The following is a 26,630-nucleotide window of genomic DNA, read 5'->3' as shown; positions in this document are numbered from 1 at the left end:
TCATATACATAAATCACTATCACAAAAACAGTGTGAAAATGGTATCCAAGCCAAAATCAAAAGGATGCCTTACTTTTCTTTTGGATGAAGCCATTTCCACACTCAGAATGACAAAAACTCTTGCCACTGAACGTAGAAACCTCATTGTCACAGCAATAGCTTCTTCTCTACGTCCAGGTGTGTATTTGTTTTGGAGTTCTTTCACTAGTGTACCTAGTAGAGTATCTAAAAGCTTTACAAAATTATATTCACTCTATTAATGTTAAGATATTTCATACGATGCTTAGACACTCATAAAGTTATAAGTTCTAACATTTTTTAAGCATTAACATTTCATAATAGAATCTCAAAATAAATTTAACCAAAACATTTATAAGGTCAATTTATGAAATATACCTGCCAATGTGCTTGACATATAGTGAGTCCTAAATGTATGATTTCTTATTTTTTGTCCCATAGTCCTCGGTGTATCAACTAATATTTAGAAGAACAATACCAAATATATCAAATCAGAGGAAGAATATGTTTAACTCAGTCTGGGGCACTTTCCAAAATAGCAAGGCAGACTCAATTGTTGATATGAATAAATTCATAATCCCATCTCTCCCTCACGGAACCACTGTTACTTTCTAGTCTCTTTTCTGTGCGCAGTTTCTTGTATAAATATTAGCTACAGAAAACACCCAATTTTCATAGTCTGGTTGTTGTTTTTAATGTTATTTACAATAAGATTTATTTTTAAATTACTCCATCACATTCCAGTAAGTGGTCAGGTTATAATTTGATTCAAGATTACACTATTATTGGGCTGATAAAAGTATTTTTCTGTTTTTAAATTTTACATTATTCTGTGACATGCCTTTATTTTTCTCATATCGTAAATTTCTTTATGACAGGTTCTGAGGGCACTGATAGTTTTATGGTTTTCCAGAGAGAGGAAGAGATGCAATCCCACCCCATTCCTGAGTGTGTTATTACCATAACCTCATTAGCACTGGATCTTGAGGTTTAAATTCTTTCCTAGTTTCACAGCAAAGAAGAGTACTTTAAAAGCATACTTTTCAGGTACTTGCAATACACATTCAAAGAACTTACCAAAATATCTGCTGTACACTTAACTATAAGGCAATGAGTGAAACAGTCCAGTCGAATTGTGCCACTTTGCTGATTGAGGTATACTTGCTCCTCTGGCAAAAGATGGCCTATTCTACTGCTGGCACTAAGACTTGAGGAGGAAGGAAAAACAGAATGAACTGTAAAAGGTCTACACTAATGTAGGAAATACATAAAGCTAAAAAGGTTTTAATGAATACGTACGGGTCTTTATTCTCCTGTGACCCAAACATAATCATAGATTTCAAGGCATTCCAGTCCTGTAGAACACGCTCCAATGCAAGCTGGGCAAATCTTGGAGGCTCTAAATCATGATCAGGCATATCTGAATCTAAAATGAAAAAGAAATAGTGACCAAAACAAAAATAAAACATATTGCTTCCCACAAGTGTCATAAATGTCTAATTTACTCACCTTCAGGACTGGCTGTTTTTCGGTTACGATCTTCCCTGATTCGAGGTGGTCTGTACTGGCAATGCTCCACCGTCTGCCTTGCGACTGTCTGTACTAAGAACAGTAAGAGGTGCTCTCCCCTGCAAAACAGAATGTTGTCATCAGAAGGGAGGCCGAAAAGCTACTCAGGTATGCTGCGCTCTTCTGATTTAACTTATTGTAAGTCCTAAAAATCCTACTTGCCTGCTGTTTGGCAGAGTAACCAGATTAGTAGCAGTGAGCAGGCGATAAAGTAGATCAAGACGAGCAGATTTCTGTCCAGCAATAAGAGTTTTACATTTACATTTCTCCCAACAATCACAGTAGGCTGTTGGTGATGTCCGTTTGAGTCTATAGAGAATTTATACACAAGTACAAAAACTGAAAGTTTTTAAACATACAAAGGTTTATGTTGACATTATGAAGGTATAACTCACTGAAACCAGAGAGAGCCCTTGTTAATTCCTAAATGCAAAGTATAACTGTCAAAGCTTATATAACAAAAGGATTACTTGGTAGTAATGACAGTAATACAGAATTCCTATGAGAAGAGGTACTCTAAGGTATAGCCACTTTTGGAATTTCTTCCCTAATTCCCCACCGCTCCAGTCCAGTTCAAGTGGTCCTCCCATATGACCTAATGAACCCTATAACTCTATGGGCAGATATTTCTTGCTTGTGGCCTCTGATAGGATTGGGAACACTGTCAGGACTATTCACCACCACCACCCTGGCATCTAGTACCCTTGGCAAACAATCAATAACAACAGATTATCACACTTTTAGGTGCTTAAAATAAGGAAGACAAAAATACCAACCAGAATTCTTTTAACAAAATTATAAATAAGCAATGCAATATCTATTAAAATTTTCACTTGTCCTATACAATTACTTAATGTATAGGTAGATGGTTTTTACAGTCCAATTCTCTATTATAACATTTGTAACCATTTATACTGAAGTCCCTATCCATAATCCTAAAACACCACAGATGTTAGTGCTAGGTATTTCATTGATTCTCAGGTCTGTGAAAACCAACAAAACTAGTTGTGGTAACTGTTGCTGAATGAAAGATTGTTGCATTTAGTTTAAGTAAGACACAGTCCAAACATTCTCCATGATTCCCTCCAGGCCTATGGCAATTTTCTCCTAGTATACCCTACTACAGGGCACCTGAGACCTCTGCTGCATAATACACTCGGGAACATTCTGTAGATATATTTCTCAAAATACTAATCTGATCCTAGTTACAATGTATAATCATCTACTTTTATTTAAGGAGGGCAATGTTAGAACTAGCAAAGAAACCAAACATTTCACAGTATAGTTTAAATCAAGAATCACATTATTATACATAAACTGACTTAAGAGAAACATAACCTCATGCTTTCTGAATTAAAACATGACTATCGATTATTTCCATACAGCAATATAAAGCTAAGCAGTTTATAATATTAAACTAAAGAAAACTAGAATTGTACTCACTTGCAATCATGACCTTTATGACAAACCCTTGCACATTCCGTACAACAACAAAGTGACTCCAGCAAGCCACAAGTTCGACACTCAAAAATATCCTAAAATTAAGAGTGTACTTTTAAAGGAATAATTATAAGTATGCGTATATCTCATCATAATTATCATTTCTGGTATTTTCTAAAACAATTCAATCTCAAAATTATTGTGCTTTGGAAAACTAGGACTTATATAGGGCTACAGCAGATACACAGCTTATAATATTATACAAATAGAAATATTACCAGTTGAAAAAAATAATTTGTATCATCCCCAAAAAGGCACTGTAGTTATAAAATCTGTATCAAGATTTGTGGATCAGATTACACTACCCAGTGAAAATTTCCACTTTTCATGGTATGCCATATTTAACTGAACAATCAGCTCTTCTGCCTCATTTACTTAGGAATTAAATCAACTTTCTTCATATCAGACTTAACAATTCCAAAGCTGAAAACTGTAAGTCTAGTGATAGTCATAGGGAAAAAAGACACAAAGATATGATTAATACAGGAAAATGTAAAAATAACTTACCTGGTTAATGTGCTCTGCTCCAGTCCATGTAAAACTGCAAGTGTCATTACAACATAAGACATATAAAGGAGAGTCATCAGGGTTGGTACCTGATGGGCAAACCATTCCCATGAATACATCTTCCTCTTTTTCACTTGAGGATACTTCAGCTAAAAAAGCAAGAACACATCAGTTCATCTTGCAGCAAAGGACTTAATTAGCCATCCATTTTCTTCAAATGAAAGGCCTTAGCATATACACAGTATAAACCAGAAATTATATATCAATTTTAAAAAGTGATATACAAAGATGACATGCAAAGTAATCTAACCAACTCTGGAACAATGTAAAGCATAATTATATCATACCCACATATGACGCCTATAAACACACTATACATCAGCCATCTGAATCCTTAGCTCTGTTTCAGGCGGTTAAGACTCAAGTCCTGGCTCTATTTAGCAAATTATAGACCATCTCATAAACTATCAGTATTTTAAAAAGATAACTACTTTAATCTTTCAAAGGCTGGAAGGTAAGAATTGATATTCCTTAATGCTTTCTATTTAGCAGTAATTCTAAGTCAAAAATAACAACATTTGTCTATTATTCTGTAAAGTTATATCACTTAACACCAATTAACTACCAAGAGGTTCTATCAGTAACCCATCTTATTTTCCAAAGATTTTACACTGTTCATTATGGAGTATTTTTAAATCAATAAATTTATATTAGTTGTATTTTGATGGAAAGTTGGAAGATACAGTACACTTCAAGAAAGAATAACACATGAATTTCACACACACACAAATCTTGACTGTTTCCAACCAACTGTATCATTTACATATATGGAAATTCAGTCTGAATAATTATAATATGTGTACAGAAGAGAATCTATCCAAACTGAAAAATATGTAACTCATTTAGGATCTGAAATAAATTACCTTTTGCAATTTTCTGAGCAGTTTCCAAGATGGTAATTGCAGCAGGATAAGCTCGGCCACTTACAGCTGACATAAATGGGGTCATCCCTCTTGCATCCCTAAAATAAGAAAATTATATGCAAAAATATTAATTACTACTTATTTTCCTTCCTGATAAATGTTCATGATAAAACAAAAACCTAAATTTTGTTTTAGTCTTTCACATATAAATATACAACTCAATCAAGCTAACATAAAAGCCAGTTTGTATTGATTCAGTGTACACTACATGATGTTGAGATGGTCTCTTTCACTCAACAGAGCTTAGTAGTAGAGGGAGTATCATGCTGGATTCTGATAAATTGTTTTAAATTTACATAACTGTTGTCCATATAGTGTCAGAATATCAACTTTAATAGTAAAAGCTAAGCTAAGCTAAATCTTCATATGAAAAATATATCAAATCCTCTTACTTGGCAGAAAGAAGTTCTCGTAGATAGGGCTGGAGAACCACACTGTCACATAACAATTTTAATATAAAATGAGCATTCGCCTTTCGATCCTTGGATTCTACTACAGATGGCTCTGTGGAAGGACCTGTAATTAAGCAGATCCATTTGGTACAAAACAAGAATGAAGAAGACACAGTAAAAGAATATTCCGGGCTACTCTGCCTATGGGGTACATAAGCACATTGATAATAGGGCACACTGCCTATGGGGTAGCTAGCCCTGCTCTGCAAGGAGCAGTTACAATTTTTTTTTAAGAATATCCTGGAATAGGCCGGGCGCGGTAGCTCAAGCCTGTAATCCCAGCACTTTGGGAGGCCGAGACGGGCGGATCACGAGGTCAGGAGATCGAGACCATCCTGGCTAACACGGTGAAACCCCGTCTCTACTAAAAAATACAAAAAACTAGGCGGGTGAGGTGGCGGGCGCCTGTAGTCCCAGCTACTCGGGAGGCTGAGGCAGGAGAATGGCGTGAACCCGGGAGGCGGAGCTTGCAGTGAGCTGAGATCCGGCCACTGCACTCCAGCTCGGGTGGCAGAGCGAGACTCCATCTCAAAAAAAAAAAAAAAAAGAATATCCTGGAATAATATATCAGGTATATAAGCCACCAGAACAATATTCTAGTATCAGTAATAAATTAACTTCATCACAAAGAATTTAAACCTATGAACAACATTTTACAAATCTCATCTGATTTCTAAATGTATGTACATAGACACTACATATTTGCACTGACAGATGGAAGGTAATTCAGAGAATTAGATGTTTTTCAAGCAAAGTCTCTGTGAGATCAAGTGTAGATCTGTAGAACCCTATATCCAAAGTGTGTCCTTTTTTCTTCCAGATGACTAGGCAGACAAAGAGTACAGATTCTTACCTGGAATAGTGGAGGTGCTTGGTCCTTGACCAGTACCGGTCGCTGCTGTGGTAAGAGATCCCACAGCGGGGGCCAGGATAAAATCAATGTCACCATCTTTCAGTAAACAGAACAGTAGGATGTATATCATTATAGGCAACATATTCCTAACATGTTCTCTTAACTGGCCTTAAAGGCTTTTCTCTGCAAGCCAAAGGTCAAACTGGATAGAGTTTAAGTGGAAACTTCTTTTCCAAACTATAAGAGAAGGAATCCACTAGGCAAATCTATTGACTTATCTTGATATATTACTAATAAAGGGATTACTGAGCTTCTTACTGGTATAGAAATAAATATTTCAGTAAAAGTGGAACACCTGACAAGAGTTCTGGAATTTTAATTTTAAAATATAAATACCTTAAATCTAATTTTTATAGCTAAACTAGTTATAATATTCATCACACTACTTTCAAATCTCTCAAATTTCTAAATATTCCTTTAAAATGTTAAAATTATTTCCTTTCATGACCTGCTCTTTTTGTTAAACACTAAATGAAATTAAGTAACAGCTCTTACCAGGATCCATCGCAGGAGGGTCAGGAACCCAACTAGGGGGAGCTATGGGGGGTGAAACTGGATCCTGGTGGTCACTGGATGAAGCTCCAGCTTCATGTCTACCCAAACCAGCTGCTCTCAACGAACGTCTCATCATTTCCCGTAATCTCAAACTAAAAGAACATGAACAAAATCAGAGCTCACTACCATATCTACACATAATGAAATGGTGTACAGAACTTGTCATCTGAGAAGATGAAAGTATGTCCTACAAGCAAGCACTCCAGGCAAGGGAAGTGAAGTACAAATGCCAATTCTGGAATCACAGAATAAGTCAGTGAGGGATAGAAATAAAACTGGGGGCTCCTAGTACACCGTTCAGCACTAAAGTCACTATATTAAGCTCCCACACAAACTTAAGCACAGGGAACGAAAGCTGCGGTGAAGTAAGATTAGAAATAATCTTTCATACAGTTCGGATAAAAGAACAGCTAAACATTAAAACGAAAAGTTTCTATCCCCTGTTTATAATCAGTAATAATTAAGTTTAATAGTAGACATCAGCAATCATACTGATTAGCACAAAACCAGTATTGTTCAACACTAAATCCCTTTTATAATCTCAAAACCAACTGAACTAATATCCACGCAATGAGTAGTTTTAAAACAAAGACCAATTTAGATTTTACACACAAAAAAAGAATTTTAACAGTACAACTTGCATCCCAAAGAAATTAATGAATGAAACTAGAGTTTATAAAATGTGTGGTTAGATTAATGTGTGGGCATGATTTTTTTTCCTCCTGCTATTAAAAAAAAAATACTGTACAGGTGTACACATCACTAAAAAGAAAAAGAAATAATCACAAACACAGAACTCGTTAGGGGAAGTGGGAACTACGTGTATGAAAGTCTATACTTTACCTTTGAATAAAACCTTACAACGGCTACAAAATTAATACATTTAGAACTAACAATGATTTAAGAGCGAGCACAAATGGCAAATCCCTTCACTCAGTCACAATTTTAGAGCTTGTAAATGGATAAAGAGTAAAAATTTCATGTTGAGGGCCAGACAACACATAAGGGACTTCGTTCTCCCATGTAGAATTAATCTCAGACATGACATTCTCATGTGAAAGACCTAACACCTTACTAGATACGCATAATACATCTAGAAATAATTTCAAGTTTTATTAATGTTTAAATCTCTAATTGCAATTGTTATTTAATTGAGGATAAATGTGTTTTTCCATATCAATACATTTTAATTTTATAAGGAAGTTTTTTTAAAAGGCATTCACAAAATTACTTTTAGAGGCTATGTTCAGGAACATATCTATTTTATAAGACTTATTTATGATTTTTTTTTGGAATAAAACACTCTAGAAGATTCTGCAATGTAAATGTTACTGTCTCAAATAATATATTTGCCATTATAGTATTCACTATTAAAAGTAACTATAGTTAATTCTTTTATAGTATCAATGTCTTCTTTTTTCCAATTTAGAAATTGGAGTTTAAGAGTTTTTATAATGTGGATGGGAGCATGGCACAGTGACTGTTTCAGTCCAGGTCACTTCCCTGTCCAAAGACATCACCGAGAGGAAAAGGAAGACTCCTTACCAGTAACAGCACACACCATGGTGACTGTTCACACTGTGATGCTCCTATACAATTTTAATTAAGCTCAACAGACACCTGGTATCCTAATGTGTCTTGCTCAAAGCACAAAGAAAAAAAAAATCAGCAATAATTGGGAGACACTACAAATAACCTGAAAATAAATGCATGTTTTGGCCTTTTCAAGAATGCTTACACCAGAGTCATAAACTCAATGGCTAATGGGTCAGAAAGGTAAAATAAGGGCAGTCAGGTGTAAGAAATGGGGGTAGTGACAAGCTAGAGGCACACATGCTTATCTAAAGGCATTCAAATTAAAGGAAAAAAAAAATTTAACATTGCGCAGGCCAAACAAAAAACATATGTGGGCTATTCTCCAACTTCTAGCTTAAAGCAGATTAAGAATAAATGAAGATAAATTGAGACCATAGTCTCATCTTGAACTTGCAAACTCCCAACTTTGTTGCTGTGATGTAGTCAATTCAATATTAAATGAGGGGGCCATTCCTTGTCATTTTTAAAATTGTCCTTAACCTCTTTTCTTCATTAGGTCTTGGGAACATTTTTAAGTACAATGCCCAGCTCCTCATATAGATTCTTAAAAAACAAAAAACAAAAAACAAAAAAAGAAAATTATTCTTCAAGATGTTGTACACAATTCATGAAGATTCACCTGTATCCTCAGTGGCTGAGGACAATACTGAGGAGATACCACCTTGGCTGCTAAGATTCAGAGTTTTGACATTTCTTCGTATAGGCTTGCCTGGAGTCATCGTATTTTCTGACAATATGGAAGAATTCAAGGATGATGTAATTTCCTCTTTGTAAGCACGTTATATCCATGCTACAGAAGCCTTAGAATCCAGTCATGTTCAAACATAACACTGTGACAAAAAAGCGAAGGTCATGTGTCTTCCAGATTAACAATCTCTAGAGTACATACACCTGCAATCAGATGCATCAATCAAGCTTTCCACTAAATCTGCCCTTTGTACTCAGGAACTATTGAGTCACATAATAAAACTTCTGAGTCAAATCATCATCTGAAGGCATTTAACAGTATTCCATTCAATATTGAAATTGCATCAGTTTTGAGCTTACAGCTCATGAATCCCAGCCTGCATACTCATCAAGGGGCATCGCCTAGAAAATCCATTGGAGGCTAGAGGAGGGTTTCACTTCAATGAAGCAGTCTGTGGACTTCCTACTGCCCGGCGTGGATAATAAGACTCCTGTGCTTTCATCTGTTCAACCAGCAGCCCTGAGTTTGAACTGGTTAAGAGCACTGCAGTGAAATCTTCGGCAAATTCCTCAAAGGAGCTTACTCTGCAAATTATTTCTGTGAGCAACACATCACCCACTCTTGAAGCTCCTTTTAGTCTTTGCCTTCAAAATAATCCTGACATGAAAAAAAGATGGCAGCACTGGCATTGGACCAACCATATCAGAGTCCAACTTGATTTGCACCTGTAATTTCCCTGAGGAAATGAAATACCTGAAATAATTCAGACACTAATTTCTTCATGAAGAATTTAAGTTGCTTCCCACTTTAACCAAACACTTTGTCTGTCTAGTATAGTCCTGAATAAATAAACTGGTGATAATTTCCATTTTGTTTAGTCTACATAACGCTTTTGCACTGTTTCAAATTATAATTTGGTCACCCACGAATACTTTTTGATAAACCTCACTTCAGGATGTTTTTGAACCTGGGAAAGTATCAACTTGGATCAACTTGGTAGCCTTCCTGTTGCCAATTTAAGAATACACATTTTTAAAGGAATAGTTAACTACGGAACAGAAAATAGGCAAGGAGAATCTTCATTTTAAGCAGACTTTGCAACCTACCACATTAGCACATAGTAAGCAGTGCTTCCATTAATGATCTTGTCAAGCAGACAATAATTTTTTTTCCTACAGAAAGAAAACTATATCCTGAATTCTTTATATTCATTATCTGGTCAAATACCTAGCAATATTTAATATGTTATAAAAGTTTGTCCATCCCAAAACTCAGCCTGAAAATTTAAACATCAAACATCCATAATACACATCAGCCTTTCATTTTTTTCCCAGATCAAGATATCTGAGAAACTGACCTAAATAAGCAATCTGAAAAGATTAAGGTTCCTTCAATTATTATACTACTTGTTCTTCAAATAAGACAGTAACTTCCTAGGAAGCAAGACGATGAATTTAGAACAAATTGAAAGAAACAAATTTAAACTACTTGTCTAAATTATCTCAAATTTATTAAGTGTCCCAGCTCTACCTTAAACTTTAATTTGTTAGATTATTTTCCCAGGGTGTTATTGGGAGGAACAAAATGAAACAAAAAAGGACCCACCAATTCATGTACACGACAGGTAAGAGATACACTGCTTTCTGTACTTGGTTTTTTCCTCCAATTAAAGTTTCCTGGTAAAAATCACATTACCTTCGGCTACTTGACGATCCAGCCCGATTACCTGGGCCATTACTTGACACAACTGATATTGCATTTGCAATGGCCTCAACAGCAGAAAGCCTTTCTGCAAATGTATTTCTTTCAGAACGCTCCGCTTCTGAAAAATGAGAAAAAATTAAGATCAATTTAAGTTTTAAAACTAATACACTGAGTATCTACAGTCCACTAAACACTAATTTCTATATATTTAGTACTCTAATTCACATACTAGATAACCAATTGTTCAATTTTTCCTCCTTAGAGCAACTAACACTTAAGACAGATTGAACTATATGATCTTTCATATGTGATTTATTTCCTTATTCCACCTTACTTCTCAATCCACGAAGGAAAAAAATAAGGTCATTAATAAGAAGACTGAAATTTAGCTTCCACAATTAAAATAGAAAAAGACCTACTTACCAGTATTTCAGTCTTAGTTTATGTATTATGTATAATCCTTACTGATTCAATGATAATGACAGAAAGGTCAGAAACCTGCAAACCACTATTCAAAATGTAGCTACCAGAATATCATCAGCAAATTTATTAAAAAAAACCATTATGAATTACATATTTACACTTTTTCTCAATTTCTCCCTTCATTTAGGCCAATTAAAAAGTTTATGGCAAAAAAAAAAAACCTATCCAAAACATAACACCTCACTAAGTGATTTTTCTCCTTCTTATATTCTAAAAATTTAGTAAAAGGTTGCCTCAATGTAACTTGGCTTAACTTGCTAAATAATTCTCATGTAATAAATGTCATCTGCAATTATAAAATAAGTAAAGTTCATTTAGTATTACATATCCAGTTTGTATATATCATATAGTACTAAAGACAATAAAAACACACTGGTGGAAAATTTTGTTACATACCCATCTTTACCTTCTGAGAAAGTAAAAAAAAAAAAAGGACACACAAATCTTTATAGTGATTTGGTTTTCTTTAACAACTGTTACATTTTCAAAATTGCCTAAAAACTCCCTTTAAAGACCTTGCTATAGTTCTTAATCTCACCCTCTTCTTCTTTAGTTTCTTTATTGCTGGTTGGAAAGCAAACTGATACACAAGCATGCAAAATATTTCGATTTCCATCACATCTGTGGCTGATGAATGTCTGTAGCATCTGTAGATTCTGCTCTAAAACAACCGCTTGCTCAAGATTCATTAGATATTGTCGACAGGCCTCATAGTCACAGCGCAGAATGTGTTGCATTAAGGTTTGTTTCTGTGCTCAGACAAATTAGGGGGAAAAAACCTCAATGAATTTGAGTAGCACATTACATATATTAAAAATTTCTCACGGCCAACACAATAATATATTATCAGATTTGCAAATAAGTAGAGACAATTTCAGGTGGCCTATCAAAAGAAACAAAACTTAAGGGTAGACTTTAAGCAGAACATACAATCGACAGGAATAGAGAAGGGAGGATAAACTTTATGTTAAGGACAAGTACATATTTTTAGCTTTCTCAACTAACTCAACTCTGCAACTGAAACGGGAAAGCAGCCACATACAATGCATAAATGAATAGGAGTAGCTGGATTTGGCCTTTGGGCCACAGTCTACCAATCCCTGGTTTTTACTTCATGTTATGTAACTATCTAATTAGAACCCTATTAATAATGATAGCCAATTAAGCAAAGGATATAAATTTTATTCCAGGCTTACTCTCACCTTCTTAGGCTTTTGTGTGTGTGTCAGACAATGTGTCACTCTGTTATCCAGGCTGCAGTGCAGTGATGTGAACACAACCCACTACAGCATCAACCTCCTGGGCTCAAGTAATCCTCCCGCCTCAGCCTCCCATGTAGCTGGCATGTACCACCACAGCAGGCTTATTTTTTGTAGAGGCAGAGTCTTGCCATGTTGCCCAGGCTGGTCTCAAACTCCTGGGCTCAAGTGATGCCCCACCTCAGCCTCCCAAAGTGCTGGGCATGTGCAACCCACACCCAGCCCTCTTATGCTGTTAAAGTTTATATGAAAACCAAAACCTTCAATTCTGCAGGAATCATGACAGCTGTAATTTAATTAACAAAGACACAGTGGTATTCGTAAGTATTTAGAGAACATATCATTCGCTTTCTGACAAATAGCATGAACATACCAAGAAGTTCATTCTTTCAGAATGGAAAACTGTAGTTGTGGAATATTTAATGAACTGAATATAAAGCTTTAGTTTTATAAAATAAAGTCATTCATTTTAACTATAACTAGAAAAAGGCAGGTGGGAAAAGAGCATGTGGGAGTATAAAGGAAAAAAGAAAACTGCATTTGAACAACTTGTCACCTTCTGGAAAACGGTCAAAATAAGCTCTCTCCTCTCCCCAACTTGAGAGCGGGTGGAGAATAGATGTCCACACAAGAAAACACAAACAACTATTTTCACTAACAACCACACGTGAGATAGGCCACTTTGATTGTGGAACTAACTATGGCTCTGAAGTCACCTCATCAATAACAAGCTCCAGTACATGAAGAGCTTAATACTAAACGTTCCAAAACACAGGGAAATTTATACATAGTATGTTAAGAGAAAATGTCAAACAAAGTCTCCCTGAAAACAAAGAACAACTAAAATCAAGATATTTTGTGGTACACTGCTGTCATATACACTAGTTTCAAGCAATAGCCGATTATTTAGTTAGAAGCAGCTACTACTCTACAGGAAACTCATCTCTAACCTGCCAGACTGTAGTAGATGGGCTCTCACACTGAGGGTATCAATACTACTTAGTTGTGTTACAAGCAGAAAAGTTTACTCTGCATCATTGTATGTTACATCTGTCATTTATTCTTATAGCAAAAGGCAGTGTGAGTTCGATAAAAAATTTCTTGTGGGACTACTGTGTGGTAAGCCCTAGTCACTGAGGTATAAAGACTAATGATGACACACCTTATCCCTACCTGTGGGATGATGACTACCTGTCAGATGCTGACAAAGTGAAGAGGTCACAGAATCAAATGCCTACACTTGAATTAATATAAATGAGTGAAGGAGGCTGTGTGTAAACGAGATAACAGAAGCTGTATACTAAATGGCATCACTAGCACTTGGAGCAACAAACTCTAAGTAGTGAGAACTGCAATGAATTGTAAAGACCAGTCTAATGTTTTTGGGATATAGATTACAAGGCCAAATTTCACCAGATCTTCTAATCTTTTGTGAGCAACTGAAAATCTGGATTTTAAATATAAATCCTGTGGTTTTTCAATATTGGTAACCTATCAAGAATTCTAAAATGATATGAAGGCTATTTCTAGACATCAAGTTCAAACCACAGCTACCTCTGTATCATCACCTCCTTTAGTTTGAAACCACTAGTGCAATAGGTTACAAGCAAACCTAAGCTAAGAATGAGTCTGGGTCTCTATTTTAGATGCAGTTCTAAAAAGTACTGTTCACCTCCAACCTAATGGAGGGTGAATATGCCCCCATATTAAACTCCATTTCCATCCTTTATAGAAAAACTGCTCAAAAAAGTTGTTTGTATTTATCTTCAGTTCCTCACCTCTCATTTTCTCCTAAGTTCACTCTAACGATGCTTTCATCCCCACTATCAACAATGACCTAGATGGAGCTAAATCCAACAGTCAATACTCAGTATTCACTTCACTGACCTACTGCATCATTTGACACAGTTGGTCCCAGCATCCTGATTGACACGTGCTCTTCATTTGACTTCCAGGACACAACTCATTCTAGCTTTCCTCCAACCCTGTGGATGTTCCTTCTCGATCTCCTATGCTGGTTCCCCTTTATCACCCTGACATTTAAATGTTGAGACTATTCTCAAGGCTCAGTCCTTGGACCTTTTCTCCTCACAACCTCCATGATCTTGTTCAGTATAATTTCTCTAAAAAAAACAACTCCCAAGTAAATTTCTCCAGCCTGAACCTTCCTCTGTTAGTCAGACATACACATCTAACTTTCTACTCACCATCTCCTCTTGGTTCAGGAATCTGTCGATAATCTTCTAATAGACAACTTAAATTTCACCTGTCTAAAACCAAATTCCTGAACCTTCACCTTCACTTCTTCTATCAGTGAAGAAGACATTATTATCTATTATAATGTCTTCACATTCACTTCCTCTATTGGAAGAGACATCTTAAACTTCACATGTCTAAAACCAAACTCTTGAATTTTCACCTCTACAGTCTTCAACTCAATGACAACTTCATTCTTCCAAAATTATTAACTCTCTTGTTCCGTCTGTTTGATACCCTACATTTAGCCACTAGCAAATGCATTAGTTCTACCTTAAAAAGATACCTAGTACAGTCATGTGCTTCATAAAAACATTATGGTCAATGATGGACCACATATATGACTGTGGTACTGTAAGATTATAATGGAGCTGAAAAGTTCCTATTGCCTAGTGACATCATAGCTGTCGTTAAATCATACTGTTCGTGGCAATGCGGGCATAAACAAACCTACTGTACTGCCAATCATATAAAAGTATAGTACATATAATTTATGTACAGTGTAACATTTGATAATGATAAAAAAACTAGGTCACTGATTTCTAAAGTATTTACTATACTTTCTTTAGTTATTTTAGAGTGTACTTCTTCTATTTTTTTTTTTAAGTTAACTAAAACAGCCTAAGGCAGGTCCTTCAGGAGGTATTACAGAAGAAGGCATTGTAAATTGTACATTTTTTTAAAAGGCAATAAAAAATTTTAAAATAGAAAAGTGTTTAATACCTGTGATGTAACAATCTGTACAAAAAACCCTGTACATGAGTTTACCTTGCAGTAAAAGCTCACACGTACTCCCAAGCCTAAAATAAAACTTTTTTTTTGTTTTCAAAAAAGAAAATAAAACTCTGACAAAACAAAACAAAACAAAACCTTAAGGATATAGGAAAGAAAACATTTCAGATAGCTACACAGTGTGGGTGTGTGGGGGTGTGTGTGTGTGTGTGTGTGTGTGTTTTAAGACAGAGTCTCACTCTGTCGCCCAGGCTGGAGTGCAGTGGCATGATCTCAGCTCACTGCAACCGCCACCTCCACCTACCAGGTTCAAGCAATTCTCGTGCCTGAACCTCTTAAGTAGCTGATATTACAGGAACAACCACGCCCGGCTAATTTTTGTATTTTTTATAGAGACAGGGTTTTGTTATGTTGCCCAGGCTGGCCTCAAACTCCTTGCCTAAGAGCCACCTGCTTTGGCCTCCCAAAGTGCTGGGATTACAGGTACGATCCACTGTGCCTGACTGTGTACAATGTGTTTTAAGTGTATTATTACAAACAAATCAACAGTTTAAAAAAAATTTAGTGTAGCCTAAGTGTACAGTGTTTATAAAGTCTACAGCAGTGTCCAGTAATAACATAAGCCTTCATATGCACTTACCACTCACTTACTGACTTACCCAGAGCAACTTTCAATCTTCTAACCTTCATTTGTGGTAAATGCCCTATCAGGTGCACCTCTTTTTTTATCCTTTAGACCATACTTTTACTGTACCTTTCCTATGTTTATGTAAACAAATACTTATCACTGTGTTACAAATGCCTACAGTATCCAGTGTAGAAATACACTATATAGGTTTGTACCCTAGGAGCAATAGGCTATACCATCTAGGTTCAGGTAAGTGCACTATATGATGTTTGTACAACAATGAAATCACCTAACAATCTGTTTCTCAGAATGTATCCCTGTCATTAAGCAACACAAGACTATGTATCTAGAATCTAGTCACATTTCACTCATAACTCCATCCCCTGGGCTAAGTCACTATCATCTCCCACCTGGATTATTATCATATCCCTCCTAACTGGCACTCCTACTTACTCACATTCACCCTAGTGCTCTCAGCACGTCATAAGTGATCCTTTTAAGATGTTCAGTGATATCAGGTCAATCTCGGCTGAAATTGCTCCAATAGCTTCTAATGCACTGTATCCACATCTAACAAATGCTCAATGACAACATGTTTGAAACTAAATTCATCCTTTTCCCTTATCCCATTTGTTCCCCCCTGTTATATTTCCTCCCTACCATCAAACATGTCCAAATCAGAAGCTTTATTAATTCTTTCATTTACAACTAAAATCCAGTTACCAAGCTTTGTAGGTTCTAGTTCCTTAAGATCTCTTAAATCCATCCCCTCCTTCCTCATTTCCAAAAGTTGACACTGACTTTGTTTCTAACCTGGATTATTGCCTTAACTGTTTTTTTTTCTTTTTTTAGTGTTTCTTTTTTTTCTTTTGAGATGGAGTCACGCTCTGTTACCCAGGCTGGAGTACAGTGGTGCGATCTCGGCTCACTGCAACCTCCGCCTCCAGGGTCCAAGTGATTCTTGTGCCTCAGCCTCCTGAGTAGCTGGGATTACAGGCGTGCGCCATCATGCCCAGCTAATTTTTGTATTTTCAGTAGAGACAGGGTTTCACCATGTTGGCCAGGCTGCCTTCAAACTCCTGACCTCAAGTGATCCGCCCCCATCTGCCTCCCAAAGTACTGGGATTACAGGCGTGAGCCACCACGCACAGCCTACATTAACCTTTTTATCTGATCTCCAAACTTCTGATCTCTATCAACTGCTCTCTAAACACCCACCAGCCACTGCTAATCTTTTTTAAAAAATCAAAAGCATGTCATTCAATGGCTTATAATCCTCCTCCTCCTCCTCACTTTCAGGCTAAAGTTTAGGTAATGTTAGGTGAGCACACAAACACCCTAGTGCCTCTCTCCAGCCTTTTCAGTTGCAACTCACTGACCCGTAGGATCCCTACCAGAATTCTGGTCATATCAAAAAAAAGTACTTTCTCCCAACTAAGATTCACAAAGGTTGCTCTTGGTGCCTGGGATAATACCTCCCAACTCCATCCCTGTGTCTAGGGGATGCCTATCTGATCTGTCCAGGTATCGTTTCTTAAAGAAAGTCTTTGGTACAGTCACAGTATGATTTATATCTCTCCCCTTTATGCTCCTACAACATTGTGCACACACTGATGTGCTTGTCTATGTTGTCTTAATAGACTATTAGCTCTTTCAGTGAAGAAAGGGGCAATGAATGATCTATTCAAGATTGTTGCAAGATCTATTCAAGACTATTTAGTGGTGTTTTCTGAATAAAAATGCCCAGTAGTTTCAAAACTCAAATTACCTCTACAGCCATGATGATAATAGCAGCTTTCTTTTTGATTGTTGAATTGGCAGGAAGATTTATTAAAGAATGCACACCCATTCCAAGACTACTAATAGGTGGAAGATCCAGCCAATCGGGATCCCTTATTCCTCCCATGCAATCTTTGGCCATTGGATAGATAGTACCATTTCCATCTCGAAGAATAATGGGAGATTCCTACAATAATGGGAAAACGGTAAAGTTTGACTCGTAATCAAAAGATGCATCTGATTTTTGTGACAGGCATATTTGTTTCCAAATTAGATTTTAGTAATAACAATAAGAAACCTAGTACTCAAATGTGTTAAATATTCTAAATTTTTGAATAATTTATTAACAAGCTAACCAGAGCCAGACCCCTAACTTCGCAAAAATGCCATTGTTGTCCTATCACTTTTCAAAAGCAAAAATGAGCCTCTACCTGTCCAGCAGTGAAAATGGCTACATTCCTCTCATTCTGACCAAGGAAAGCAATGCTGCTTGTAGGAAAATTATTTTCCTGTTCTGCTTTTCCTGTAGCAAGATCAAAGATACAGTATCGTACCCAATTTCCAGTCTTCAGAACAGCATGAACACCTTCAGAAGCACATAAATGAGAAGAAAAATTGTTATACATCTTATCTCTAATAAACATCTACAATATTTTAACTTCTCTGGCCACACTTGTAAGTCAATTCAAACAGATACATGCCATTCCATAATGTTACAGACAGGCAACAAAAAAATGCCAATGCCCTGAATTACTTTATCATATTCCCATTTCCTGAACAAGTATTAATGGAATATAGAATATGCCAGCTGAAAAAGTTACAAAATCTACCTTTGGAATCTACATTCACTGCTAATATTTCTGTTTTTTCAGGTATACAAAGCTTTTTAGGAGTCCTTTGGAAACAGTCGGGAACCTTCGGTGTTCCACCAGTTTTGACAACCTGCATGACACAAAAGGAATTTTGCTTTCAAACTCCATAATAAACTCAAGGAGTCAGTTCCAATATTCACTTGCTGAATGACTTCTTTACACTTACCTGCAATTCATCAATTCTAAGTAACCTACAATCCTGCAGGAGAGAAGAAGGGTCAGCATCTGGACCAGAACTGCTCTGACAGTTTGTATTACTGGAAGTTCCTGGAAATTTTACAGCAACATAGGCACCATCCACTTTTAGCACCTGGAAGTATAGGCAAATTCAATGAACATTAAAATAAAATCAACATACAAATTCTATTCACCGAACTAACGTTAAAGGAATCCAATTCTTTGTATGTTTCTTCAATGATCACCAAGTTATAAAATTAACCTAGACAGACTCACCAAAGTTTTTCTATTGACATCTATATTCAAGGCTCATTTGCTAGAGAAAACTGACCCACACAGCCACTGATTATAGTCTACGAATGTTTTCAGAAATCAACTGAAAAACTTAAGTATATAGCCCATGGGATCCTCCCATCTCCCCTCTTAATTACATTAAAGCAGCTTTCTGTCTGACAGAACTTTCTTGAAAACGGCAACATTCTACACTGGCAGTGTCCACTGTGGCTGCCATTAGCCATAAGTGGCTACTGAGCCCTTGAAATGAAGCTAATGTGACTAAGGTGCTGACTTTTTTAAGTTATTTGATTTTAAGAAATTTAAACAGCCACATATACAGCTAGTGGCTACAATACGGTCAACACAGGGATAGGGTCAGCAACACACAGTAAGACAAGCACAGAACTTAAAATCAGGACAAATTTGGGTCCCACTTCTGCTACTTGATGCTTTTTATTTTAAGCCAGTATCTTATTCTTAGAAGAAAACACCCACCCATAAACTACAGGTCTATTTTGAGAATCAAATGAAATGGTATATGAGAAAGACCTTTGTAAGCTGCAGAACCTGGTATATCTGCTATTTCCTTTAAGTATAAGTGAAAGACTATCACATTTCAGAAACTACTGAGTAATCATGAAAACCTTTACTTTACAGACATTCTACAACTGCAAGTGCATTTTAAATATGCATCAGTAGAAGAGTGAAATTAATGGCATTCAAACTGATGATTTCTTAGAAGACAAAACTTTCTTCAGGGAGAAGAGAAAAAGTGGAAGGTGACTTGTAATAAGATTTTTCAGTACTATGTAAGAATTTTAAATGTCATGGAAGATGATCTCAATTAGAACTGTCTAACAGATCCAAAGAATGGGCTATACCAAAAAGTAATGTATCTCTGTGCAACTTTTCTACAAATCTAAAATTATTCCCAAATAATAGTTTTCTTTTAAAAGCAACATATCATCACAAATGCTCAAGGAGAGGCAAAATCTCTTCATCTGTCAGGGACTGAGAAGACAGATCTGCATCAGATGCAGGGTACAACTAAAGATACCACTGAAGCTAATCAATAAAACAGCCCTGAAGAAAGGACTCAAATATGAACCACAAATCCCTGGATAACCAAGATCATTATAGTTCTGTTAGTAATTAATTCTTAGATATTTTGAACAAACCTTGCCAACAGGAACATTCTTGACATCTTCCACAAAAACCACTTCCCGAAGAGACCACTGCTCTTCATTCACCTTTTCTTCTTCTTTTGGTGCAGGGGTTGACCGTCGTCGTTCTTAGACAACAACAAAATGGTAAGTACCAAAAAGAAAATGTAAAAGAGACTTTATAGATTTCATCTAAATTTATAAGAAAGACTATCTTTAAAGGGATACTAAGTGAAGGTTCTCAAAAATTTCCTAAGCTACTGCTTTAGGAATTGGAGTTTTCTAATCAATCTGTACTTCAAATAAATTCACAGTGAAGAAAGACAATAACCATTAATGTTTAATTGTATTAATACCAGTATAAACAAGTGCAATGAAATAGGATAAAATGTATTTTGTGCTCCCAAAATTAGGGTTATCTAACCAAAGTTTAAAAAGGAAGATCTGCCAGATAGTTTTAAGAAAATTACCACATAACTACTAAAGTCTAATTTTTAATTTCTAAATTGCAAAGCAATTACATCATAAAATTTATTTTAAGGAACTTTTGAAAAAATTCTATCCATGGTGTGAGAGTAAGTCTAGGTTTATAAATTCTACAAATTTTGAGCAAAAGTTGTGACCAAAACATAACCAATTTACAATAATAAAAGTCTCAACAAAAGTGAGTAGACAGACTAGCTAGTGGTAATTATTTCCTTCTATTACTATAATGAATCTCATCTTTTAAAACTCTAATTCTGAAAACAATAGAAACAGTCAACACTGTAAATACCATCTTTCTATTCAAAGAAAGTTACGCAAAAAAAAAAAAATCAAAGTAATAGAGATACAAATTATATAAAAAGATGTAAAAAATGATATGAGTTGCCTTAAATCAGAAACAAACTAAACACAGCTGTCTGCATGAGACCAATTTTGACCAATGTGTACAACAAATAAAACTTACTATATGGCATTGATGCACTGCTGGCAATTGAGGACGCATCACTACAGGTGGATGCTGGAGATGGTGGAGGACCCATTTCTGTTTTCACTGGCTCCTGCTTACTTTCAGGCCTGAGATAAGAAATAAGATTCTTATAATTAGATAAATGAAATAATGGAAACTAGTATTTTTTAAAAACACCACAAGTATTTTCTTATAAGAGAATGAATATTAAAATATTTTATTGAATTGTGTATTTATATTAATTTTTTATTGCATATTTTAAGACTCAAGAATAAAAGGTACACAATGCATACTTTCAAATAGTGGTTTAATATGGGAAGGAAAAATATAAAAGCTACCAACAACTTGAGACAATGATTCAGATAAGCTTTACCTAAAAATAACGAAATTTACACTTAATTTATCAACACAGCTTTATCAAAGCCTCTTGAGCACATAAGTTTCACACTGCAACACTGCTAAGATTTGGATATGGCAATTTAACCGAAAAAAAAAAATGGTAAAGGTAAGTAAGTAAAAAGCCCATTAGACCATTAATTTCTTAAGAGTTCAAAGAAGAAACTCTAGTCACAATGGTTTATAAAAATTTATTCTTAAACGATCTGGTGACAGGATTAAAACACTAGCCTTCTTTGGGTTATTTATTACTCTGTTTAAGAAAATAACTACAGCAACTAAACGGCATTCTACAGATGGTACAAACATAAATATTTTTATTCATTAAAGGGTAGAAATCAGTTTTTAATCAGAAAAGCCACTGATTACTCACAAATTTGTTATTTATATACCTATTATAATCTGGACCATCATCTTAACCCTCTTGTCTCCTATTACTCTCATCAGAAATTTCACCTGAGTTTAGAAACAATCCAAAAGAAAGCCGGTATTATTTTCACTGGGATCTTAACAAGAGTGATCTGGATAAGCACACAGCGAATACTCCTGGCTGCTCCACAAATGCTGCGATGGTGGGGAGAAGCCAATACTGACTAATCACTAGCATACCTTTAAAGTGAATGCATTTCGATGACTGGCAAACAAGGGTACTACTGACATGAAAAAGACTATGTTCTTAACATTTAATTTCACTTAGTTATTTTGCTAATATTTGAAATGGCTGACTTAAAGGAAGATCTTGAAAAACTTCATAAACTACAGGCTTTAAATAGCATATTCTATTCTAATCTTGTTTATATTTGTACACATCAAAATTATTTCAAATATTCTTTACAAAGTTCATAAGACAATGAAAATGTTTTGTTACTTTTATTTTTTTATTATTTTTATTTATTTATTTATTTTTTTTGAGACGGAGTCTCACTCTGTCGCCCAGACTGGAGTGCAGTGGCCTGATCTCAGCTCACTGCAAGCTCCGCCTCCCGGGTTTACGCCATTCTCCTGCCTCAGCCTCCCGAGTAGCTGGGACTACAGGTGCCCGCCACCTCGCCCGGTACTTTTATTTTTAGTACAAAATTCAACGTAATTAGAAGAAAAGTCTACAAATCTTTTTTAAAAAACCAAGACAGAGAAAGAACACTAAAACTAAAAGCAAAATCTTAATTAGGTATAAAGTGCAATAGCGTTAGTTTGTTAAAAATTACATTTAACTTAACAGTAATCACTGTTTCTACATTTAAGTATGCACTTTTGACACTGAGAGGAATGACAGCAGTAAAGTCAGTAAATTTATAATCATAACATCTGAGTATAAATGGAAAGTAAACTAAAAAAGTTTGGAACCTTAAAAAGCTGTAGGTACAGTAAAATCCCTATCATTTTTCAATGACTGAATACATTTAGAAAAAAAGAAAATACACTGATGTTTTAAATGTTATTTCTAGAACGTGATTATCATTACTCTCCCACATAACTAACTATACTGGTCACCTATATTTTATAAGATTAAGAAAAAATGTTATTTAACAATTTTACTAAAGTTTTAAAGTTCACATACCAAACAACCAAATTACAGTACAAATGATTATTTTTAAAGATGAGTAGATGTTCTAAAAGCACAGGTGTTAAGATCTCTGTACCACTCTCCAAACAATAAGCCAGCCCCAGAAATGTGGGGCTATACAAAATTCAGTGGTGTTTCTATTCACAAATCCCTTCAACTCAAAAAACGTTTACAAATTCTTTACAGATATTTCCCTCTCGAGTACATTAACCTGTAAAAAAAACCCTTTCAATAATCAAGATGTAGGGTAGGAAGTTAGGTAGAAATTAAGATGATTACACAAGGAGAGAGGAGAATGTCGGCTTAATAGTAAGGCTTAAACATACTATTACTGCCACAAAACATCTGCAAAGGATATCTCTAATAACAAAACAAGGGCATCAAAAGAACACTACAATGTCATCCGGATATTAAAATCAACTGTTTTAATATACAAATATTAGCCAAGTTACAAACAGTAAAATTTAGCAATTCCTTTTCGAATTTCCTGGGAACCTTAACAAGACCCTATCATGTTAGGAGTTTACAACTTCACTATATACCTCTAAGTCTTCCTGGATTATTCCCATTCATATGCAGAGCAAACAAGGAACTGGTGTAAAAGCACGATTAGTTAAGGTATAGTACTTACTTAGCTTCAGTAGTTTTGCTAGCTTTTCCATGTTTTCAAGCTTTCAGGAGATCTGAGTTGAAATCTACAGCTGTCATTCATATTCCAAACTGACTCCATTAAGACACCAACTTTAGGAATCCCAGCACTAATGGAAAATGCAACTGCTCCAGCATGATAAAGAGGGTTATTTCTCAAGCATACCTAGCAAACAAAAAGAAACCATCATCAAGATGACATAACTTTAAATATATATATACATATAAAATATTTATTTCAAATGGATGAAATATAATATATAAAAGTACTGGGCTTCCTAGTTTCCCAATATAATCTTACCCAATCAATAAGGCTGAAAAAGCATGACCTTAAAGGTCTTCATTAAGAAAATTTGTTTCTAGGCCAGGCGTGGTGGTGGCTCACGCCTGTAATTCCACCACTTTGGGAGGCTGAGGCAGGTGGATCATGAGGTCAGGAATTTAAGACCAGCCTGGCCAAGATGGTGAAACCCCATCTCTATTAAAAATACAAAAATTAGCTGGGCATGGTGGCACGTGCCTATAATCCCAGCTACTTGGGAGGCTGAGGCAGAGAACTGCTTAAACCCGGGAGGCGGAGGTTGCAGTGAGCCCAGATCACGCCACTGCACTCCAGCCTGGGCGACAGAATGAGACTCCATCTCAGAAAAAAAAAAAAAGAAAAGAAAAGAAAATTTGTTTCTAATATTAAGGAACAGGAATAATTTCAACAATTTTGCTAAAAATTTAGCATTAACTTTAAATTTTCATGCAGCAGATATCCCAACCATTCTGCTACAAACAAACAGAGCAGAAAGAGCAGAGAAGAAACTAAAAGGCATTATAACTTAAAAAGTAAAATGTGAATAAAACAATTACACTTGTCTGTTTCCTACAGTTTGAAATAACTTTTTCCCTTAATTCATGATAGGCTCTATAACTTCATTTCTATAGATGTGAGACTATTGTTTCTTGCTAGCCAGAAGGTTCCATGAATAAATTTTCTTTTAAATTAAAAAAGAATATGTAGACATTAGTGTCAGAAGTTTAACTGAGTTCAGGAGTAAATAACCTACAGAGGAAAAAAAAAAAACTCTCACTGTCCGGGACTAACCTCAGGTCATACTCTGAAAACCAATGGCCTTCAAGACAGCACTGTTAAACACACCAACAATATCTCCATCTTGGATAGGAACATTTTTTCTGGAGATAACTTTTGATTTCTCCAATATCCCAATCTTACTATGTGATAGATGACCAGAGGTATATACGAAAATCATGATTTTTTGTGGCTTATAATTAAATATAACAAACAAAAGAAGATGGTGGTACATTTGAAAAGTGCAGGAACTGGAAACATTGGCTTAGAGGTACAGTTCTACCAAAGAATAGTTGCGTATCATTAACTCTAACTCCGTGGCATAAAATGAATAGTTCTTAACATGACCTTTTAAAATACAGATGCTGCTGAATACTCTAAGTGACCAACAGTTATTTTTGATGCTAAGGCATGAATATTTTCCTTGTTCTGCAGCTGCAACTGCCTTCAGCCTCCAGTATTCTACAGGTTTAAAATACAACTTTAGTTCTATACCAAGGTATTTTAATATGTTATCTTTCAGCAATTTAGTGTCAAGCTTTTTTATTGAGAGCTTTTCTCCAGTGCATCTTTATTTTTTCTGCTCTCCCTGCCTACAGTAATGCCATCCTACCAGCTGATATGGCAGCTGCTGCAACATCCTGCTAATACATGAGTGCAATTAAAGAATGTCCAGGACATCTGAAATCAGTATTTAAATTAAATAGGCAAAGGGGGGATCCTACAAAGGAGGAAAAGAGGGGCAAAGAGAGGGAGTAGGAGCAGGGGGAAAAAGAGAGAATATACCCTGTCCAAAGAAACTAATATAAATAATGAAGGCCAATCCATAATGTTCAAAATAGTGGGTAATCGCTGAAAATTTTCTGGTTAGAAGACCAACAGGCAGAAGAAAACCATGAGTAAGACCAAGAAAAAAGGTGTCATGAAGAAAGAGAATACGTACATTTTACTACCTTTGTACTGAGAAAAAAAACCCTGCATTTAAAGTGCTAGATGAAGAAATTAACACATTCTATAATTAAAAACCACCATTTTGTCTGAAGTTTTAAGGATTAAGTTTTTAAACATTCATAACAGCATTTGCTGTAATGAATATAAGCATTAAGTTTTACCCAGAAGATAAACCTCAACCAGAATGTAATAAATTAGACGTTCTCAGACTCATTTGATCTCAAGACCTTTTTTCACTGTTAAGTATTACTGCATATCCCAAAAACCTTAGGTTTATGTGGGTCATATCTAGTTTTAATAATCAGTAAATTAAAACTGAGTAAATCAAACATATTAGTAATTGAAATTGAGAAAAATTTAAATATTTTACAGTAATAAAACCCCACGTTCATATAAACAATTTTTATGGAAAATAGATTTGCAAAAAAACAGCGGCAAGACAAGTAACACTGTTTATATTTTAGCAAATCTCTTAATGTCAGACAGCTGTATTCTCATGTCTGCTTCTGCATTCAATCTGGTGATACCTTCTTCTGACAAAGCTAATTCAGCTAATAGGAAGCTATTAGCTAATAGCTAATAGGAAGCTAATTCAGCTTGACACAAATATGTAATTAAAAAAGAAAGGAAATTTTCAGACTCTGAAAGGGTTGAGGAGAAGGCAGGAGTCTCTGGACCACACTTAGAGAACCACTGAGATATTAAGAATATCAGCTTCCAGAAAATAGTACCTGTAGAAGCCTAAAACCATCTCATTCAGGGTCAAAAACCAGAAAGTGGTAGAAATGGGGATTTGACAAAGCCCCTTGCCTCATGCTGACAACATCCCCATAGAGCAGTATCTTTCAAACTGTTTAGTCGTAAGAATCACCCGGGATGTTTGTTAAAAACAATGATGCCTGGCCCTAACACCAAACAAACTTAAACATTT

The 26,630-nt window shown here is 35.5% G+C and overlaps 1 protein-coding gene across 1 annotated transcript in view; it reads right to left on the bottom strand.

The window, feature by feature from the left end:
* UBR5 (ubiquitin protein ligase E3 component n-recognin 5) overlaps positions 1 to 26,630 on the bottom strand; it is a 110,056-nt gene that overhangs the window by 42,625 nt on the left and 40,801 nt on the right. Inside the window, 21 exon segments of the mRNA XM_017859443.1 lie at positions 69 to 232; positions 1,096 to 1,225; positions 1,318 to 1,444; positions 1,528 to 1,646; positions 1,750 to 1,896; positions 3,031 to 3,122; positions 3,595 to 3,743; positions 4,518 to 4,615; positions 4,970 to 5,093; positions 5,883 to 5,978; positions 6,438 to 6,589; positions 10,477 to 10,603; positions 11,507 to 11,717; positions 17,612 to 17,809; positions 18,054 to 18,208; positions 18,453 to 18,564; positions 18,661 to 18,804; positions 20,126 to 20,238; positions 21,060 to 21,169; positions 23,654 to 23,680; positions 23,682 to 23,836. Of these exon segments, the coding sequence (XP_017714932.1) occupies positions 69 to 232; positions 1,096 to 1,225; positions 1,318 to 1,444; positions 1,528 to 1,646; positions 1,750 to 1,896; positions 3,031 to 3,122; positions 3,595 to 3,743; positions 4,518 to 4,615; positions 4,970 to 5,093; positions 5,883 to 5,978; positions 6,438 to 6,589; positions 10,477 to 10,603; positions 11,507 to 11,717; positions 17,612 to 17,809; positions 18,054 to 18,208; positions 18,453 to 18,564; positions 18,661 to 18,804; positions 20,126 to 20,238; positions 21,060 to 21,169; positions 23,654 to 23,680; positions 23,682 to 23,836 (2,750 nt within the window).

The sequence above is a fragment of the Rhinopithecus bieti genome, unplaced genomic scaffold (genome assembly GCF_001698545.2).
Source record: "Rhinopithecus bieti isolate Rb0 unplaced genomic scaffold, ASM169854v2 scaffold_47952, whole genome shotgun sequence".
Taxonomy (NCBI): Eukaryota; Metazoa; Chordata; class Mammalia; order Primates; family Cercopithecidae; genus Rhinopithecus; species Rhinopithecus bieti.
The sequence above is the reverse complement of the archived record's forward strand: the minus strand, read 5'-3'. Positions and strand labels throughout refer to the sequence as shown.